The 20,482-nt window shown below is 41.4% G+C and overlaps 1 protein-coding gene across 1 annotated transcript in view; it reads left to right on the top strand.

Annotated features, from left to right (window-relative positions):
- Window positions 1–20,482, top strand: part of FTSJ3 (FtsJ RNA 2'-O-methyltransferase 3) — a 1,310,428-nt gene that overhangs the window by 930,518 nt on the left and 359,428 nt on the right. Inside the window, exon 9 of the mRNA XM_044076638.1 lies at window positions 5,724–5,824. Within this exon, the coding sequence (XP_043932573.1) occupies window positions 5,724–5,824 (101 nt within the window). The remainder of the gene's footprint in view (window positions 1–5,723; window positions 5,825–20,482) is intronic.

Raw genomic sequence — 20,482 nt, 5'->3', positions numbered from 1 at the left:
CTGCCTTCTTGGTGGCTATTACCTCAGTCAAGAGGGTTTCCGACCTTCAGGCATTATCCACTTAGCCTCCTTATTTGGTCTTCCATAAAGACAGAATGACTCTCTGGACTTAACTCTTCTTTTTACCTAAAGTGGCTTCTGAGGCGAACATTAACCAAGTGATTAATTTGCCAGTCCCCCCCTGGTTACCAGAACAAGGGGGAGTGCAAATTACATTTACTTGACATTCACAGGCAGCTGCGTTTCCATTTGCATAGAACTAAAAGTTTGAGGAAGTTGGACCAGCTTTTTGTGTCTTTTTCTAAGCCATGTCTGGGAAAGCCTATTTCTAAGGTCACTCTTGCTTATTGGATTTTAGTTGCATTTCCATGGCATATCGTTCCAAAGGAGTGTCTGTAACAGGCCCTGTCCGGGTGCATTCTACCAGATCCGTGTCTACGTCTGTGGCCTTTTGGTCCAGGGTTCCTATTGATGATATCTGTTCAGCTGCTACCTGGTCCTCTTCACATACATTTATCTCCCATTAAAAATTAGGTATCCTCTCCAGGAGCAGGGCTTCCTTTGCTCAGCTGTGCTCCTTCCATAAGGGCCTCCTAAGGTTATTGTAGCTAGGGACTCTGTTCCACAGGTTGAAGAGCAAATGAAAACAACAACTTCAGATAAAGAAGTTATGTACTTACCATAACGTTCCATAGGAGTTGCTGCTTTTCATTTGTCTTCAACCGTCCCCGCCCTTTGTTCTTGGCTGTGTAGTGGACTGGACAGAGGCAGCCCTAGGCTTCTTCTTGGCTAGAGCTGAGTCTGTGTGCCATTACCTTTTTTGGGTCAGGGATGAAATGCCTTTATGCTGTAAAGGGTTTGTGCTGTTCTGCAACAAACTCGATCTTACGGGGAGGAGGGAGTGTGGGGCATTATGGGTAGGGGAGGAGCTTGGATTTCATCTCTGATCCTGGAGTATATGGCCGAGTTGGATCTGTGCCAGATCCGAGTCCCACAGGCTGAAGACAAACAAAAAGCAACAACTCGGATAGAACATTATGGTAAGTACGCAACTTCCTTTTTTATCTGAGCTTTTAGACTTGTTCAGTGGTAGTTTGGTAGACGGTTCTGCTGAGTCTTAACTGGATTTAATTTTAGTTAATTTTTCAATCTCTGATAGATGATTGTGGTTTTTCTAGTCTTTGAAGTTTGCCAAATTTGAAACTTGGTTTAGAAGCTCGTTCACTTTTAGATGGGCTGTTTTCACTTTTTTATCCCCTGGTAACAGGCAATGTTGCATTATGCATATGTGTGATTATATTTTATTATATAGATATGCCTGACCTTTGGAGTTATACAATGCAAGTTCTTTTTAGTGGTAGGTGGTTAGGAGGTTCAGCTGAGATGAAATATTTGTATATATTTTTATGTTTTTATAGCTGTTGACGTTTGTATGATTGTTGCTTTTATTGTGTTGATGTATAGCCTGCTATTCCATTATTGGTATGCTGAGGTTTTGTTTATATTCCATGCTATGGTTTTGATGTTATTTGAGATGGTCCGCTGATAAGTACTTTGACATATCCTTTTTGAATGAAGTATTTAGCTTCAATGTTTTAGGCACACATCTTGATGCTCTCTTATTTAGAGAGATCTTAATTGCAGATGGTGGTACGGTTAGGGTTTTAGTACAGAGCTTTTTTTTTGTTTTGATTTGTAGTCAAGATTCATCTTGTTGGATGATTGGTGTAAGTTTACAGTTTATTTGCATAGGATTTTTATCTAGTTGTTTGCTCTGTAGCAATCCATGTATTTGCTGGGATACTTATATTTTTACACAAACATTAGTGGCATTTAGTTATTTATTTTTAGGTATTTTTAGTAATTTTTTTTACTCTGCTGCGCTATGGTATGATGCAGGTATTGTACTGTTGTATTGAGTAGTGTTCGTGATGCATTTTTTTGCTTATAGTCAAGCAGAGGTAAGAATGTAATGAATTTGTTTTTGTTCTTGTTTCTAGTTAGCGTAGTTGGTCTGCATAGCTATGACTTTATATACCTTTTTGTTTTCTTTTATTGATAATTGGAATATTAAGCATTTTGAACAGTTAATGGCTATGCAGTTACCTTTATTTTTAGTTTGCGTGGGCACAGTACTTTGTGTTAGGTCTCCTGCCTTCTGATGTCAGTCGTTATTTTCTTTGAAAGTTTGTTTCTGTATACAGCTTTGTTTTAGATGCATAATGAGACCTTTTCTAACAGCTCATTGGAGTTTGTATGACCACTCTAGATTGACCATGATGAATTAGATAGGCTGGTTAGCCTTTTCATTTTATCGTCATTGGTTGCATATGTTGAAGACTCTGGATTTGTCATTTTTTTTATTTTTTTTTTTCAATTTTTCATTGGTGTGCTGTTCTTTATGAAATTGAGTTTGTTTTACAAATTGTTTAAGGATATATGAGGAAGCACCTTATCAGGTGTGAAAACCCTTGTCCGTTTTATGTTTTTATTCTGCAGTTCATTTCTTTGTTTTATTAAACTTATTTTGTTTTAGCCAAGCGCTGCGTCCTTATTTTTCATTTGCTGCTGCCTTGTTTGACCTTGACGTGAATTATATCCACCAGTATTTTTTGTTTTGCAAATATCCTGAATTACTTCAGTCACAGTGTCATTCTGCAGCAACATGGACAGAATTTGTGTTTTAATCCTTTTTTTTTTTTTTTTTCCAGCCATTGTATTGAGCGGTTTCTTTTAGCTCAGAAAATTATTACATTAAAATGCCTTTATGGCCTAAAAATACTCACTTTCACTTTCACTCTCTCTGTTATGCAGAAGTTTTATACTTTGTTAGCTGTGAGAACAGTGTTTTCATTTCCCATTAAGCCTTCAGACGTAGGTAATATTTATAGCCCCAGGAAGATGGAAAATGGTTATGCTTTTAAGCAGTTTAATATGTAAATTTTCTTCAGCTGGAAATGTTAACTGTAATGAGTCATAAAATGTGAGATCCTTGCATACAGATTCCTAAATTAAGTACCAAAAGATTTCATTCAAACCCAACATGGTGTACATTGAGGAAAATGAATAGCAATGAGTTGCCAGACAAGGTGAGAAGTGATCAAGTCATGTCACACTTTATAGAAAGTGTGTGTGATTATTTTTATAAAGCGGAAAATACTTACATGGCCAGGGTAAAGTTGCTGATAATAATGAAGTTGCCTTTTGTAAAGAAAGGAAGCATAAGGAGCTGCAGTTTGGTACTATGAACGTCTGTGACAGTCGCTAAGGCTCCAGTTTATGGAGACCCCAAAAGAAGAAACAATATTGAATATGAGCAAGGATGTTAGAACAAGCAATTTATATCCTAGAACAATAGGTAACTGTAGTGTGTATAGGTATTACTGTTAATAATCCTTTTTCTAATACTAGTTACAGGATTGGCTTTAGTAGGTAGGAGTCCAGGCAACCAGCAAGGCATTGCCTGTAAAGCATAGGCTAGCTTAACCTCCACACTGACAGAGTACTTGAAAGTGTATGCAGTTGGGGGGGGGGGGGGGGTTATAATTTCACGGTTTGCCTGAATGCCCAAAACTGTTTTGTTTGTGATGTTGAGCAGCAGCTCTGTTAGTATGTGCCTCTGTAAATAACTATGCACAATCAGTTAGCACTTATCCTGTCTGAGTTAAAACCTTAAAACAAATGCATTGCATTACTTTTTTGAATTGCTTGTTGAACATCTTTCTGTTCTGTTTTCTTCCATTCGCATGTTACTTTTATTGATAGTAATTCTGTTCTTACATGATCATTCTGTCAGAAAGTTTGTTTCCTATACTTTTAATGTGAGTTACTGCCATATCACTCTAATTGCTGTGGCTGGAGATACTATAGACAGTAGTACTAAGAAAAAAGTAATTTCAAATGGCAAATTCTCTTTTGTGGTGCCTCGATTCACAGGTGTGGTTAGGCAACAGATACAGTTTAAATTTATTGTAAAGTCTTTCTTCATCTTCTTAGTTTGGGGATTTTTTGACTTTTTACTATGGGTCTTTTCAATACAGGATCCACTTTAATTTCAATATAAGCATCACAGTTATTTTATTAATCTTATTAGTGGAAAGTTAGCCGACTTCTGCGGTGGTGCAGTGGTAGCGTTGTTGCCTCGCAGCAAGAGGTTCTCCCGTTTGATTCTCAGCTTGGGTTGGGAGTGCCTTCTGTGTGGAAGTCTGCATGTCCTCCCCACAGTAGAGTGTGCGTTCGAAAGACATGCGTTGAATGGGCATGTCTTCGTTGAAGGTTGGGCGTCGGGCTGGCAACTCGACACCATAAAAACCAACCGCCAATCATTAGCAGACCGGAGTTCTTCTGTGGCGACCCCTAACCGGGAAAAGCCGAAAGACAAACAACAACATTAGTGGAAAGTTAGCTAAAGGCGGGTATCCCTTCCATTATGACTTTCAGAGCCTTAGTAGATGTCCCTAGTGTGCTGGGCTCCACCTCTGCTCAAGGTATTAGTTCATTGTATGGCTTAAAAGAAGAATATTGTGCCATTTTCAGCTTTTTGCCATAAGGACTGGTGAACCATCAGCCTGTTTATTCTTCTGTCCCTATAATGTGACTTCCAGGGAACAGTATGCACCCAATTTGGGTATTTTTGTTTATATTTGCTTTTGTACTGTATTGAGTAGAGCTATTTTTATTTACTTTGGCTGTTAAAATGTCATTTTTCAGACTTTTTTTTGGTAGGAAACTAAAATTGCCTATGTATATGATATTCATGGAAAAGTAAGCCAACCAGTGTACATGCAGAAACAAATTTACCTTGAGGATTTTCATTCATGGTGCCTTTTTGGAGTAGCACCAGATATCTTGCAAGGAAACTGGAGCACAAGTTTATAATTTTAGTATAAAATAGGTGAACATGTTAGAACAAGTACTAAATGAAATATTGCAGATGCTGTGTGAAATAAGTGAGGCTGTTCATGAACAAGCAAAATATATATATTTTTTATTTTCTTAAGAGGGAGCAGAAGTAGACTTTATCCTCTCAGAGACTATAATAGATTTTCAACTGTCAGGATGTCTTTTCAAGATACACTTTCAGTCTATATTTTCTGCTCCATTGACTGTTTTGTTAATTTAAATAAATGAAACAGTATTTGAAAATCTTATGACCTGAATGTAAGAATATTTTAAGGCCTCATGGAAACAATATGCCCTTGTATTACATTATTTTGAAGATGTTTGATAGACCAGCAGGTTTTCTTGTTACTAACTGAACGGCAGTAATGGGAACCTCTTTCAGACAAATGTTCTGTAAATGATAGGTAATTCATAGTAGTTGGGATGATTGTAACATTAACTGTCTTGCACTATATACTGGCTCATAGTTGGGTCTGCTATCTGTTGGCTTATGCATGTAAGAAAAAAAAAACTCATAAATATGTGTGTGTCTGTGTGTGTATGTGATTTAAGTTTGGTGTTGTGTTGCATGTTGCTGCTGAGTCACATGGTGTATACCTGATCACATCCTGACTTCAAAATTCCAAATGTAGCCTGTTCCTGGTGGCTGTATATACAATGTATGTCTGATTTCATTACCACAAGAATTTTTATTTTTTTGTCTTCAACGATGGCTTTTACCAAGGAAGTAGTTGGTACTGTCTTAGTCTAACTTTAAGCATATGTTTGTTTTCTAACAGGGTATCAGCTTAAAAGGTAATTTCCCCTCTTCTTTTAAACAGATAACACTGGATAATCCAGAACTGGATAGTCATCCTGCAACAACTCAGGAAATTCGTGAATGCTGTCAAGACATCAAGTTACTGGGTCGCAAAGAACTGAGGTGGGGCTTATTAGTCATGCAGTAGAACTGTGGGTGATTTATTGCTTTTGTGCCTTATTTAGAGCTTTTTAAAGTCTGGTTTGAAGTTGGTAAGTCATCATAAAGTCATCTTTATATGTTTTGGAAGGTCTCCCTTTAAGAAGACCAGTGCTGTCTTTCTCAGTAAAACCTTCATTGTAGGTTTTCCAAGATTATAAATTATGACTGGCTATTGCTACATGTTTATGGATACTGCATTACTAGATGCTTGTTATAGTGGATTTTCTCCGCACGTGTCACTTTCCTTGAGTGAAAATGCTTAAAAAGTATACTTTGTTTTTCTTATTCGTCATGAAGCTGTCATGCTGGTGCTTTTAACTGATGGGTAGTGTGACGACTGGGGAGAGATGGGCGAAGCCTGTCAGCCTAGTCAAATAGAATTTGATATATAATTCTGGCATTTGTAAATAAATGTAAAATACAGGCAGGTTTTCTTTAGTGTAAAGAATACTGTGAATTGTGGAACTGCAAAATATGTGACAACATTGCACTCTACTTGCCCAGTGAAGCATGTTGTGACCCATTCATGGTAGAATTCAGCTCCAGTGCAGCTGGATGAAGGTTTCATGCCCATTGTTTTAAGGCTAAATTTTATGACCAGAATTTAGATGTAGAAAGTGCTTTATTGCTCTGGTTTCTGCTAGCATATGCATGTGAAATGCCTCGTATTGTTGTAAGTTTCTGACCAGGTGTTAGGATGATGCAATATGAATACTGGGAAAACCTAAGTGTCAAAAATAATGTCATTTGGGAGGGCCTTAGAGACATGTTTGTTAGTAATGTTCAAATACTATTTCTCAAAAGAGTAAAGGAGAGCATTTTGATCTTGATATCCAACTTATCAGCACTCTGCCTTATGCTCGCAAGTAAGTTTTAGAACTGTGATTTCTTGCAGGAATAGTTAAAGCTAGTAAAGATTAATTTGGTATTTTTCTTTGAAATCAGACCTGTCCTACTGTATTATTTTAAGTTTCTGTGTGATCTCTGATCTCTTAGATATCTCTGTGGTGTAGTAGTTTTGTCTTGTGTTTTAATTATTTATTATTAAATATTTTTTAAAACCTTCTACCTGTGGCTGGTTTGTGTAGAGATAAGCTCTAGAGTACATTGCATATTTATAGAGGTTGTTGTAATGGGCTACTCTAAAGTAAACCTTGACTGTTAGTCATACTACCATTGGATTATAATATTGCACAGTAATAATTGGACACCCTTTTAAGGGCCTTTTAGTAGCTGATATTATTAGCTGGGTGATGGCAGGGATTACTACCGTATGGTCTGGGTAAAGGGGCACAGTTGGAGAATCTGTGTCAGCCTTTCCCAGAAGTGTCTGTGAAGTTGTATAAATACTTATCTCAAAGTGTGTGTGTGTGTGTGTGTGTGTGTGTGTGTGTGTGTGTGTGTGTGTGTGGTGTGTCAGCTACTTGGCAGGGACACGAAGCACTGGTTGGACAGAGAGAGTACTGGAGATTTTAGCTTGCCCAGCTAGGCTGAGACCTGGACCCTGTAGCTGTGCCAGTGGGGAGTCTTACTGGGGACCTGGTGAGCAAAGGAGCAACCAGCCCCAGACTGACTGTGATCTCTGTGTGCACTTAAGGGAAATTGTATTTTACTGTGTGTATTAGTTATCCTTTTCTCTTCTATGAAACAACCTCCCTGGTGTTAGTGGTGAGGATTGAGGCTCCTTGATTGCTGGGCCAGGGCACGGTCGTCACAGGTAGCATAACACAAATTGGATAGTTTGTGGTTATAAGCATGTTTCACCATTATGGTTAGAGCTTTAGATTTGAACCTGCCCAGAATGCATAATACTTAGTGTATTTGGAGCTTGCTTATTTTTTTTAGCAGTAGAGTTGAACAGGCGGTTTGCACATCTGCTTTCTTTTGTTAATTTTATCATATAAGCAGTGGTGCATTCGTCTCTTCTGCATTTTGAAGTACATAATTCAGAAAAATGCAAGAGCTGTATACACATGCCTCTTCTGCCTCAAGTGACTTCCTGAAAAAATAAATATTCCCTGTACAGGACAAGTGAATTTTTATGTGCTAGGATAAAAATATTGTCCAATGTAGTTTCCTACCCCTTTGTAACTGAGATGCCATTATAATGATTCGAAAGGCAGGCAGGCTGCAGGTGCCATCAGTCTGTAGTGGCATTAAGTTACCTAATTTTCTAATCTGCTGCTGTTACTCTCTGAAATGAAGAAAACTGTCATCTTTAAATGACAAAAGTAATTTCATGTATTGATAAAAATAAGAATAAAATTCTATTCTACTAGCTGCAGTGCCCCCCAGTGTGGCTGTGCCCAAAATTAGTTTGGTGTGCTCCCAGTCTGCCGGTGTCGAGTATCTCACAGTCCATCTTATGGTCTGTCATTATGTCCTATGGCCCCCTAATCATACCACCATCCAGCTTTCCCATAGTCTCATAGCCTATACCAGGGTTGTCAAACTCCTTTATCCCAGCAGGGCCACATTTCATCAGAAGATACAGTACGCAGGACTTGTAATTATCAGATCGAGACCGGTTATTAGGGAGTAATGTAATAATAAAAATAATGGCAATAATGATAGTAATAATAATAGTAATAATAAAGAAAGGTCAAGTTAGCTAAGAAAGTCAAGCTATTTACCTTAATTCCTGTTACTACTACTTCCAGAAACTTAGCACCTGTTGGCCTGCACAAGTGCATCAATGTTTGACACTAAGGATGGAGCAGTGGCTACCTTCAGTGTTGAGTTGAGATGTTCATCAGTAAGTTGAGACCTGAGCCGAGACTTTTTCAAGTTCATCCCATAAAAGAGGTGTTCACAAACATGGGTTCTGCCAAACATTGACAATCTTTGAGGCCAAACATTTAACGTGGGGATATATTGGCCCAACATACTGATAAAATGTGCCAGTATCCTTCAACTCGGCATTACACTGGAGCTCAGTTAGTTCTAACTGAATCTGTTCTGATACATCATCAGCACTAACAGAGAAAGGGTTGTGGAATCCTTCTCAAGGTTTTTAAAGTCTGCAAATCTTTCTCCGAACTCGCTGACTAACTTGTAAATCTTGGTGCAGTACTTCTCTGTTATATCACCATGAAACTCAGGTGCATCTTGCAGGGACTTCAGAGTTAGAAAGTGTGCAGTATTACTTGCTGCTAGTTGGCATTCAGAAAGTTTAAGCTTCAGCTCAAAGGCACGAATAGAGTCATAAATCTATCATCAATTTATTGCGACCTTGCAGCCTTGTATTCAGGTAATGCAAGTGTTCTGTTATATCTACCATGAAAGCTAGATCTTGAACCCATTCATTGTCTTTCAGTTCCTACACATCCCTTCCTTTCTCATGCCTAAGCCTCTGCATTTCACCTCTTAATTCATTAAAGTGCTTCAACACAACTCCTCGGCTTAACCAACAAACATCAGTATTTTGTGACAGACGGAGAGCATGAATTTCCTCCAGTAAGCGTTGAACTGTCTGTAGTTCAGACCTCGCATGCATATGAAGTTCACTGCTTTAACAACAACATCCATAACATTATCCATCTTTAATGTTTTACTACAAAGCACTTCTCTGTGAATTATGCAATGGTCACTGTGAATTTGATGGTCTGAGTTCATAGCTAGTAGTTTTTCCTTTAACTTTGTTGCCATGCCAGCTTTTCTACCAACCATTTGAGGTGCTCCATCTGTAGCCAGGCTCACAGTTTTTGTCCAACCTACACCTATTTTATCTAGTGCAACTACCAAACTCACAAATATATCATCCCCTGTTGTTGTTCCCTTCATTGGTACCAGTTCTTTGGTTACCTGCATGTTGTCATCTACATCATGTATATAGACTGCAAGTTGAGCTGTGTCACTTACATCTGTACTTTTATCAGTTTCTACAGAATATGCTACAAATTTAGCAACTTTTTTCTTTGATTTGACTGTTAAGATTTTCTGATAATTCATTCATTTTATCTGCAGCTGTATTTCTTGAAAGGCTTATGTTTGCAAATGCTTGACGTTTTTCAGGGCAAATATCTTTCACAGCCATCAACATACATTTCTTTATAAAGTCCCCTTCCGAAAAAGGCTACGATTACACAGCTGTTTCTTGTGCAGTCCTAAAACTTGCCCGAACTACAGCATCACTAGCCTGATGAACATGTTTAAACAGTAACTATTGCTTTTTGAGTGACTGTTCTAACTCTCTTCATGCTTCATGCATCTTTCCACTACATTCATCATACTTGGAAGCATGAATACTTATGTAATGTCTGCAAATGTTGTATTCCTTTGCCACAGCTGTTTTGCTTACAAATCAAACAAGCTGGTTTTCCATTCACTTCAGCAAAAAAGTACAAGGTTTTCCACTTTTCCTGCACCACATGATGTTTTTCATTAACTGTTCTTTTCCTTGAAAACATAATGAAGGTATTCAAAGTATTTATATATATATATATTTATATATATATATTCAATCTAACACTTCAACTGACAAAGCAAAACTACTGCTGAAAGACCTTCCTCCGTGACTGGTACCCAAAACAGTAACCAAAACCTGCTGCAATTCAGTCAAAAGCACAGGACTGACCGCTACATTGACTACAAGTACCCGCTTATTTTTTTAAAACAAGTCTACATTTCAGTTTGTGGGATGTCTTCCAACTGTCACGCACCCAGTGACTTTGGGGACACTGATTTGCTGTGCTCACTGCCTGTCATGGGCCTTTTGCCCCCCCCCCCCCCAACAGGATTGACTGTAATCTCAATGATTTGTGAGAAAGCTACACATTTTATGAAGACCAAACCAAAATATGAGGCATGAAATACTGATGGAAAATCAAGGAAAGATAACTATGCTGCAGAATAACGGAGCCAGAAAAAAATGCACTGCACATTATAGGTATATAGGTGCTGTACTTCTGATACTAAAACAAGACAAACAATACTATTCATTTACCTTTATGAATGCAGCAGCAGGGCAGTGAATGTGTAGTATTATTTAAATCTGGACATTCTGTGAAATTCCAGACAGGTGAGAGGTATGTTTGGGATAGGGATGGTAATGAAGAGACTGTATGGATTAGCAATCAGAGTGAAGTGAGTGAATGCATGTATGAATGCTGAAGAGACTGTGTGAGTGAGCGAGCGAGCAAATGCCTGTATTCAAGCTGATGTCTTGAAATGTGGACAGGATGAGAGTGTGATGAGTTGTGGTTTCGTGTAAGGTTACTCGGCTGGTGCCCTGCTGTGTACGGGAGGGCAGGCAGACTCTGGGACTGGAACAGCAGGTGTGTGGAGGACCACATGTGGGAGTGTGGTGGGCTGCTTGTTTGACTCCCCAGGCCTATACTACCTTCAATTATTCTTGCATTGCAGATGATAAACAGTTGCTTATATTTAGAATTATTTTCCATGTAAATTTTCACTGATGACCATTTTTATTCCAGGTCCAGTACTTCAGCATACCATGTGTTGGATTCTACTTCATAAACTCTGCCACTTTCATATCACAGTTCTTAACCTGGAGTATTATTTTGCACAGTGGTTGTTTACAGCAGAATTATGCTGTGATGATTGCATTGTTCGAAATGCAGTCCCATAATTGTTTGTTGAAAATTTGAGCAAGAATATTAACAGGTGGCTACGTTTTAGCCATTTGCCGAAAATCCATCAGAAGAAAATAGTAAATATGAAAAGTGAGTGCAGAAATACAGGAGAAATATATACAAAGAGAAAAGTGTAAGAAAGTTATAGAAACGTGAGGAGTGTAGAATACTAGGGATGGCATGTGGAACTATGGCAGTAGCAGTTTTATGATAAAAATAGAAAAAATTATGTCCGTGACTTCTTATTCCATCATCCCAGTACTCTCTTAGGATTGCTTATTTCCTTAGTAGTCATGATTCCAGTAGTGACACTGGCTGATAGCAGAACTATAGTATTGTATTCTTGAAATAAAGCACACAATCCTTTTTTAAGTGTGTGTATCTTTTTCCAGTGCAGTTTTCCATCCATACCCAGACATCGGATGACAGCAGGGAATAAACTGTTCTTTATCACTTGTGCCATTAATGGCACTTTTTCATACCACCTTATCAATGTAATGTTTCTAAAATAAAGAAAGGTGCTGTCTTGTTACCGTACCATAGCTGCAATTGTTTATATACAAAGACTGTCTCCCTGTTCACCTAATGCATTTCCACCTTCTGCAGTCCAAGCCCAGGCATTTTTATGTGGTGGGAGTCCACTTTACCAAGATGTTCATCGTGGTTCACTGTTGCAGTCCTAACCAATGGGTTATCCGGCTCCCGGAAGCCCTCGATCGGCCAGAATACCAAAGGTAAGTAAAAATGACATCGGCTGTCATTGGTTGTAAAGGACATCAGGGCATCTGATACAAAAGGAGGCAGCCGTCACTTCCTCATTCTTCCTTGCCGCGGAGCCCAAAGGAGAAGCATTTCTTGCACGAGTGCCAGTCGGCAGTTTACCTTTTTTGTTTCCGACTACAAAGTTGATGTCAACTACAACTAAGTACCTCTTTTCTTGCCATAATGAATGTCAGAAAAGGTTAATAATTGTCTTACCTGTGGAAAGCAGATTCCCCATAGAGATTTTCATTCCTATTGTATTATTTGTTTAGGCCTTGACCACGACATTCCTAATTGTGATCTCTGTGCTTCCTTTAATTCGCATACTATTCATCGTCAGGCTAAGCGATTAGCTAAACGTTTTGGAGTTTGGCCTAAGTTTGTCAGTATGGCGTCCGCTGGTGTTCAGGCTTCGGGTATCCCCAAGAAACATAAGGATAAGGACCGTGACAGGCTCCCGAAGGTCAAGTCCTCGGATGATGTTTAATTGGTCGTCAGTCATGCAGTAGCCAGTGAGGTGCCTTTGCAGCCCCTGCAGTCCGCAGATTTTCAACCGCAGGCCTTGGTTGAGACCATTTCAGAGGCTCCCCAAGCCTCCGGCTTCCATTTTGCCTTCTGACCTTCCGCCTGTTGCCTGTTCAACTGAATCCGGAGCCGCTAAGCTGACTTTGGTGTCTGAAGCCTCTGTTCTTCGTTCAGACCACAAGCTCATACCGACTACTTTGGCTGCAACTTTGGTGGTCGTCAGGCCTCCCGAGTCCTTCAGACTTGCAGGTAAATCTTCCAGTCATAAGCCTGTGAAGAAACAGGCTCCAGTTTCCTCTCATTCCCCTTTTTCTGAAATTGTTAAAATGGCTGTTTTGACTCTTATTAGGAGTTCACAGCCTCCTCTTTCAAGAAGAGGGAGGGATGTCTCTCCTAAGGCTTTGTCTTATTCAGGTTCTGATACTTCTAGCATTTCTGTTGATGAAGAGGAAGTTTCTCAGGCTTTCTCTCCTTTTGAGGATTCAGACGCAGAGGAGTCCATCTCTTCTCCTCCTCCAGAAGATTTCTCTTTTGGTGATACTCTCAGGGAACATTTTAAATGGGAAAGTCAGGATTGTCCCCTTTCTAAGAAAAGGATTAGGGAGTTTTTGGATGTGCCTCAGCATAAGCCTTTGGCTATTCCACCTGTGTTGGAGGTGGTTGATGATGTTTTTCTGGAAAATTCCTGGACTCCAAATTCGGTTCCTCCTGCTCCTAGGAAACCTGACAGGCACTATAGAGTCCCTGATTCCCATTTGTTTCTTTTCAGGAATCCGTTGGCTGATCCAGAGGTTGTTTCTCAAGGCCCTAAAGGAGTTAAAGATACTGTTACTAAAAATCCTGTTCCTTCTGACAGGGAATCTAGGAACCTAGATAGGTGGGGTAAAAAGGTTTATACCTCTGCCACTCTTGCTATTAGGTCTACTAATTGTCTTTTTCATATGCTGAAGTACTAGCAGCACACCTTGGAGGCTGTTAAGTCTAGGATAGCAAGTGTGCCTCTGTTGGCGGAGAGTAAGGATATGCAGGATTTGCTGAATTCTGCCAGTCTTATCAATAAGCATTCATTACATTGTAGTTTTGACATTCCAGAAGCCTCCTGTAGGGCTGCAGTTACTGGCTTTGTTATTAGAAGGCATGCTTGGCTCAGGGAGCAGCCCCTACCAGAGCCTGTCAAGGCTAAGCTTTTAGATGTACCTTTGCATATGGACAGTCTTTTTAGCAGCAAAGCAGAGGAAGTGGTCAAGAAGATGGAAGACAAGGCCAAGTCTGTGCAGACAGTTAAAGATTTTTTCCAAGTTCAGCCTCCTCCCTTTAGCAGGAATTACCCTTCTAAGAGTTGGACATTTCTTGATACCAGCAGACAGAACCATTCTAGGACGAGAGGTTACAAATCTTCTAGGGGACAGGTGGCTACCCTTCAAAGGTCTAAGCATTGGCAGGCTTCCTCTTCCAAGGTGGGAAGTTCTAAGCCTGCATCTCAATATAAACATTCTCAATGACTCTGCCCAACTTCTGCCTGTTCTTGCCTGCTCGGAGAGTCCTTTAGGGGGAAGGTTAGCCCTTTTTGCAAATGTCTGGGCCACCATCATGAACAAATGGGTACTCAGAACTGTATCCCTAGGACACAGGTTTTCTTTCCACACCTTTCCAGTACCCAAAGGATTCCTGGACGCTCCCCCAAACCAAAGGGCAGAAGTAGAAAGGCAAATTTTGTCTCTGTTACATCTGGGTATCTCATTGGAGCTTTTCTGCCCGGGCCTCCACTGAAAATGGGCTCTTTTAGGCCCAGTGAACTTTCCCGGTAAACAAATGCAATAAAATAAATAAAATAAAATAAATAGAATCAGTTCCTGCTTAGCAGGTAGGCCAGGGTTTTTATTCCAGAATTTTCCTAGTTCCAAAAAAAAAGAAGGCACCTGGTGTCCTATCCTAGGTCTGTCCATCCAGAACTCTCTCTCGATAATTTCAAAGTTCAGAATGCTCACTTTGCATCAGTTGCTGCCAATGTTAGAAAAGGATACCTGGCTGGTAATGTTGGATCTCAAAGAAGATTATCTGCACATCCCTATCAGGGAAAGTTGCAGGCAATTGAAAAAAAAGCAAAAAAAGGCAGAAACACAGCAAAACTGTTTAATTTTCTTTTACTTTAACAGACTGGTACCTCGGCCATTCACCTTCAATGGACAAAATACAAATGCAGACAACCAACTTTATATACATAGGTTCAAACCCCAATTAATCCAATTAAGTACTGATTGAAAAATTACATCTTATTTAAAATGCTGCATATACATTTTTTTTATAGTAAGTTGCAGGCAATACCTTCGCTTCAGGGTGGGCAAGCAACATTATCAATTCTCTGCGGTGCCCTTTGGCTTATCTACTGCTCCCAGAGTTTTCACAAAGTCCCTGGCTCCAGTCATTGCTTTTTGCAGGCAGAAGAAAATTCAGATTTATCCATACTTGGACAACTGTCTAATTCAAGTAAATTCTCAGGAACAGCTGTTAAAAGATCTAGAATTTGTAAAGACTCTTCTCTCTTCCCTGGGTTACACTCTCAACGAGGAAAAAAATAAAAAATGGTGCAGTCCAGAGAGTTAACATTCCTGGGAGCGAGTCTGAACACAGCCATCCAGATGATGCATCTCACCCAGGAGAAGCAGACAACCCTTTCATTTTACTTCAAGGACTTGACAAGCCTGTCCCAGCTCACTGCAAGCTGTGGGATTCATGGCCTCTTGCATTCTCATGATTCCATATGCAAGACTGCATTTGAGGAAATTGCAATGGTACCTCAAGAACATTTGGTGTCAACACACAGGACCTGGATGTGATAATTCCTCTACTTCCATGTCTGCAGACAGTTTCTGTAGTGGGCAGCAGCCTGTCTACAGAACAAAGGCATGCCTTTACGCCCACCCCTTGCCACTCAAGTTCTTAGCACAGATGCATCGGACTATGCCTGGGGAGCTCACCTGGATGGCAGATGCATACAGGGAAGTTGGAATGACCAACAGATACACCTGCACATAAATTTAAAGGAGTTGATGGCAGTCCAGCAGGCCTTACTAGCTTTCAAGCATCATGTTAAGTTGTCTATCTCGCCTTCTTTTCTTGCTTGTTGGGGTCGGAGCTGACCCTCTGCTCCGACTCGGCTGTCTTCTATAGCTCGAGAGCTGTTTACTGGCTCGAGGCTACCCCTTATCCCATGATGCCTAGCGCTAGCTACCCAGATCTCATTTGCTGCTTCAACTGCAAGGTTCGTTTTTACTGGCTCAGGCTGTAGTAAGTTAAATACTTTTTCTAGCTATTTAGAGGTTATATTTTAATACTTTAGTCTTTCAACCTTATTGTTAACTGTTTGTTGTAGTTTTTAGTGTAATTGAATTTTCCCTTAGAACTCGTTTAAGTTAGAGAGTCCCCCCCGTTTTCCCTTCTTATTGTAGCATTTTCTCTTTTATAGGTAGCCGTTTAAGTTAGAGGCTTCCTATTTAAAAAAAAAAAAAAAAAAAAAAGACCTTTCACTGTAGTTTCGTGTTGTTTGGTATAGATTAGTGTTTATAGTTTTTTGTTGTTTGGGCCTTTGGCCAAATATTTTTTTCTATAGAGATGTCTAAAGAATCCAAAATATCTGGATTCAAGAAGTGTGACTCATGCTGTCAGAAAATGTCTCTGACAAATGGGCACACTTCTTGCGTCTATTGTTTAATAGCAGTGCACCTGCAGGACTCTTGTTCTGTATGACACGCATTCAGCCCAAGTGTTCTGCAGGAGCGCAAAAATAAGTTAATCTTAAGGGGTCTCCTTAAGCCCCAGGATTCACCAACCAAGGCTCAGCCAGTGAAATCTTCTAAATCAACCAAATCGTCGGCTCCCAGCTCGGAGTCGTCATTGGTCCAAACATTACCAACTACCTCGGTTCCGGCTGGAACCGAGGAGGCTGCTTCCCAGTCGGCTCCACTAGTATCGTCGGAGCCGTCTCGGACCCACAAGAGACCGAGGTCCCCGTCTTTAGAGTCGATACATTCGGCCCATCGGTCTCCCCACTTCCTGGGTGTCTCCCCCCTGCGATCCACTAATGTCTGTGGTGGCTCGAAGGGCTTGGTCAGCCCTGGACACAGTGGAACCAACCCCTAGGAGGCCCAGCAAATTTATTACTGCACCTCCTGACAAACAGTTCCTTACAAAGGGTGTTCCTGTGGATGCCATGGTGGTAGCAGCAGCCACTAAAAAGGAATTAGCGGAGACTTCTTCCTCTGTCCATCCTCCTAACAAGGAGTCTGTGGACAGATATGGGAAGCGAATGTTTGCTTCAGCGACCTTTTCCATGAGGTCACTGAATTACTTATGCCATTTTACCAGACTTCAGAGGGATCTCTTAAAAGAGCTTGGAGATACCCTCCAGGATCCATCAGCTGAAAGAGTTTCTCAGCTGGCGACCCTTAATTCAGTGGTTAACTCCTCCATGAGGCTCATTTCCTATGTAGCCGATGGTGCGAGTAGAGCCGCAGGCACAGGTGTGGCCCTTCGGAGACGCGCATAGATGCGGTTGTGTAATTTTTGCGGAACCCTTTAGAGTGTCATTCACCAACACCCCTTTGACGGTTTATTTCTTTTCGGACCACAGGTGAAGAACACACTCACTAGGTGTGAACAGGAAGGCAAGACTCTCTCTGCCATAGGAGTCCATTTTCCCACTCCTTCCAGACCATATCCCAAAGGTCAGAAGAGTGGGAAAATGTGGTTTCGGAAATCCCAGGGAGCCTCGTCTGATAAACGTAGTGATTTTTCCTCCAGGGGCAGAGGAGGGAATAACAACAACAGACGCCGCCCTCGAGGCAGAGGGGGTCCGCAGAACCAGGGCAGCAGAGAATCATTCTCTGACAAGCCCTTCCAGCACCCCTGAAGGGTTGCCCAACTGCCCGCCTCTGGAAGCAGTCAGGGGAAGACTTTCTCTGTACCCAAAAGCCTGGCAAGACATTACACAAGACAAATGGGTATAATCAATCATATCCGGAAGCTATGTAATTCCCTTCTTCCAATCTCCCCTATTGTCAAACAACCCCCCCCCCCCACCAGATGTTCCATCCAGTCTGAGGGCCCAAGCAGTCATAGAAATTTCAAGACTGCTAGAAAAAAAAGAGTAATCCAGGAAGTCCCGGCAGACCAACTTGGATCCAGAACTTACTCAAGGTTCTTTTTGGTACCAAAAATGACAGGGGACTGGAGACCAATTTTGGATCTCAGCAGACTAACAAGTCTGTGCAAAGAACAAAGTTTCGGATGGTCACGCTTCAGTCCATTCTACCCTTTTTTAGGTCAGGACAGTTGGATGTGCTCAATAGATCTCCAGGATGCGTACTACCACTTCAAGACGGACAGGCGCTCCAGGAGATTCCTTCGCTTCGGCTGGGAGCCAGTCATTATCAGTTCAGAGCTCTGCCCTTTGGTCTCACCACAGCCCCCAGGGTGTTCACCAAATGTATGGCAGTGGTCACAGCTCACCTGCGACGTCAAGGATTCTTGGTGTTTCCTTATCTAGACGACTGTCTCCTTACTGCTACTACCAGGCATCAACTTCTTCAAGCCAGGGATTATACAATTGCAATCTGTGCCCAGTTAGGCATTACCATAAATTTCAAAAAATCTGCCTTGTTGCCCTGTCAATCTATTGCCTATATAGGAGCAGATCTAGATACAAGAAGTATGTCTGCAAGACTACCGCCGGACAGGGTGGCCACAATTCGGCAGCAAGTTCATATCCTCATGCAATGCAAAAAGGTACAAGCCCAGTTTGTCCTTCAAACTCTGGGTTCTATGGCCGCAGCAATTATTCTAATACCTCTATCCCATTTTCACATGAGAATCCTGCAGTGGCTTCTATTCACACAGTGGTCCTTTCAACAACTTCCCATGTCCCACATGATTATAATTACAGAAACTTGCAAAACGCACCTTTCTTGGTGGATGGTCTCCCCACTAGTCTCTCTGTGCAGATCATTCACCCAACCCCACAAGTTGCCACGGTGACCACAGACACCTCTCTGATGGGGTGGGGGGGGGGCATTATCAGGGCAGGACAGTCCAAGGCACATGGCAACCTCACGAGTACCATCTGCACATAAATGTCTTGGAGATGGGAGCCGTGCTAATAGCGCTGCAAGCACTTCAGAGCTCACTCCCTCTTGGGACAATTACAATTCAAACGGACAACATGTCAGTAGTGTGGTACATCAACAAGCAGGGCGGAACCAGATCCTACCCCCTATGTCGAGAAGCACTCAGACTCTGGCAATGGGCGATTTCCTCCCAACAATTTCTGATTGCAACGCACATCCCTTGGAAATCCAACGTCATAGCGGACAGGCTCAGCAGAGCTATTCTCATGCCTCACGAGAGTGGTCTCTGAATCAGGTAGTTGTGGATCTCATCTTCCGCAAATGGGGACAGCCTTACTGCGATCTGTTTGCAACCCCCTTCATCACCAAATGCAGCAACTATTTCTCCCTTCTACCTCTTCCCGGTCATCCTCCCAGAGATGCTCTAGTCCACGATTGGCCTCAGGGACTTCTTTATGCCTTCCCACCCTTTCCTCTTATACCCAAACTCCATTGGGTTGCAAAATGATCCTCATTGCTCCTTACTGGCCTCTACAGATTTGGTTTCCGTTCCTGCACTGTTATCTCCTCGAGCAGCCCTGGATCCTGGATCCTATTCCAGACCTGCTGATCCATCAATCAGGAGAGCTGCACCGATCACTCCAGACCCTCCAGCTCACAGCTTGGTTGATCCAATTCCAACCCAAGCCAGGCCTCTCAGCATTTCCCCAGCTGTGCATGATATTATCGTATCCTCTCACAAATCAGCTACTAGGAAAACGTATGCTAGTAAATGGAAACGCTTCTCTTATTGGGCAGAGGCTAGGAACATAGATCCCTTTTCAGCCCCATTTCACGAGATCTTAGAATTCCTAACTGAGCTTTTCCACTCTGGGTCCACTTCTGCTACGATCAGGGTTCATCTAGCAGCCATTTCTAACTATCATGTTGGCTTTGCTAATCTAAATATGTCTCATAAGCTGTGTAAAGCCTTTCTTAGCGGGACTACTCTCCTTAGGCCCCCAGTGAGAGATCCCCCTCCTCCTTGGGACCTTAATTTGTTATTAACCTCCTTAATTATGCCCCCTTTTGAACCTGCGACTTCATGCTCCCTTAAGTTTCTTTTTTGGAAAACTCTTTCTGGTAGCTATTACTTCAGCCAAACTTGTATCTGAACTTCAAGCACTAAGCATTCGTTCTCCATACTTAGTTTTTCACAAGGATAGGGTAGCACTGAGAACTAATCCATCCTTCCTTCCTAAAGTGTGTTCAGAAATTAATCTAAACCAATCCATAGACCTTCCAGTGTTCTTCCCTAACTACACCAACAAGGCAGAATACAAGTTACACCTTTTGGACGTGCATAGACAATTGCATTTTTACCTGCACAGAACTAAGGATATAAGGAAGTCGGATCAACTCTTCCTCTCCTATGCTAAGGGTAAACAAGGTCTCCCAGTTTCCAAAGTGACCCTGTCTAGGTGGTTGTCGCACATTATCACCTTCATTTATCAACTAAGAAACAAAGAATTGGCTGCCAAACCGAAAGGACATTCTACTAGGGCTTTAGCTACTTCTGTAGCCTTCCAATCTAGGTTACCCATGGACTCTATTTCCGCCGCAGCCACATGGGCAAC

The sequence above is a fragment of the Protopterus annectens genome, chromosome 1.part1 (assembly GCF_019279795.1).
Source record: "Protopterus annectens isolate FY-2018-M chromosome 1.part1, PAN1.0, whole genome shotgun sequence".
Classification (NCBI taxonomy): Eukaryota; Metazoa; Chordata; order Ceratodontiformes; family Protopteridae; genus Protopterus; species Protopterus annectens.
This window is presented reverse-complemented; position numbering and strand designations above follow the sequence as displayed.